Source organism: Aspergillus ibericus (assembly GCF_003184845.1).
Source record: "Aspergillus ibericus CBS 121593 unplaced genomic scaffold BO80scaffold_100, whole genome shotgun sequence".
Classification (NCBI taxonomy): Eukaryota; Fungi; Ascomycota; class Eurotiomycetes; order Eurotiales; family Aspergillaceae; genus Aspergillus; species Aspergillus ibericus.
In genome coordinates this window covers 1-1321 of record NW_020292198.1, presented here as the reverse complement: position 1 = coordinate 1321, position 1321 = coordinate 1, and the positions used below count along the sequence as shown (strand labels likewise).

Genomic DNA, 1321 nt, shown 5'->3' with positions numbered 1-1321 from the left:
AATTCGAGGTTCGGCAGAAGCATTTATCGCGTCTATTGAGTCGACGTCAGGGTCGTAACCATCTGGATAGATGGAATTGCCGACTACTGGTGCAAGACTGGATTGACGGGACCTAGTTCGGACTTCGAACAATTGAGTCTGTTTTTGAGACATAGTTGTTCCATCATGCAGTAGCAAAGTTCCAGTTGATGCTTGGCTAAATGGGTTTCGCGGTTGATTTCCTGAATTAAGATTGACAGCTTCAGAATTATCAGACAGTGGGCATCCAAGAGTCTGATATTCTATTACTGGGTTCGATTGAGTGCCAAAGTCACGTAAAGGGCTAACATTTTGCATACCAGGGCGCGCGGAATTGTCGTTGCTAGGTTGCACTGTCCGGTTGTTCGGAACGCCTGATTCCGCTGTGTGGCCTTGCGAAGGAAGCACTACCTGGCCAACACATTGTCTTTTCGTAGCTAGCGGGTAGAGGTCGCACGCTGATCGCTTATTGGAAATAATCGCTTCTGCGGAACTCGAATTTTGTTCCTTTTGTATTGTTCCACGTTTCCTGCTTTCAAGGCTATCTGCCTGGCTGTCAACTTGGTCGGCTGATGCTGAGAAACTCAATATGGGCAGATTAGAATTTTCTACTTCAGAATCCGGAGTTCGTGCTTCTCCCTCTCCCATCTCGGGGATGAACGGAGTCTGTGAAGGTATCTGTTTGTAGATTTTGGACAGAACATCATTGAGGTCTTTGGCCCATTCTTCTTGAACTGGCTTTAGATTTTTACGTATCATATGCACCTTAGACATACTGATCTTACGCCATCTATAAATTATCAATATGAAAAGAACCGGTCTGGAGGAAAATAAAATTAACTCACTTTCTCCAATGAGGCTTTGAGATGCGGAATAAATCGACGAGCTCAAAATGCGACAGCTTCTTCCCGCGATCGACTTTGAAGTCTTCCGCCCGGGAAGCTTTGTGACCTAGCACACGTTGGAGAGCCACGCTTCTAGTTGTCTCACCCTTTCGCAGAGTGATATTCTTCTCGAGCAATTGAACTTGTTCGTATAACTTAATCTCAAGCAGCCTCTGAGTCAAATCATTCATCTCCGAATGGTGGCCAAGCACTTTCAACAACTGCTTGACGATATGTCCATCACTGAGCAAGGGCAATTTATTCCAGAAGTGATCAGGGTTCGCGCCATAGGTGGCTATGAATTCTGTCGCACTTTTTTCAAGATCATGACGAAAAGACTCATAAATCAATTTTGAATCTGGATCTTGAAGGACTAATTGAATGTCGGTTTCTTCATTGATGGTTTCTTCGTTGGTGGT

The 1321-nt window shown here is 44.8% G+C and overlaps 1 protein-coding gene across 1 annotated transcript; it reads right to left on the bottom strand.

Moving 5' to 3' along the window:
* Positions 1-112: 112 nt before the first annotated feature.
* On the bottom strand, positions 113-1206 carry BO80DRAFT_439888 (uncharacterized protein; the record flags this gene model as incomplete). Its single annotated transcript, XM_025721098.1, has 4 exons — positions 113-138; positions 339-752; positions 795-808; positions 864-1206. Coding segments are annotated over 4 exons (797 nt in total), but the record flags the coding sequence as incomplete, so codon positions are not given.
* Between the last annotated feature and the right edge of the window lie 115 nt (positions 1207-1321).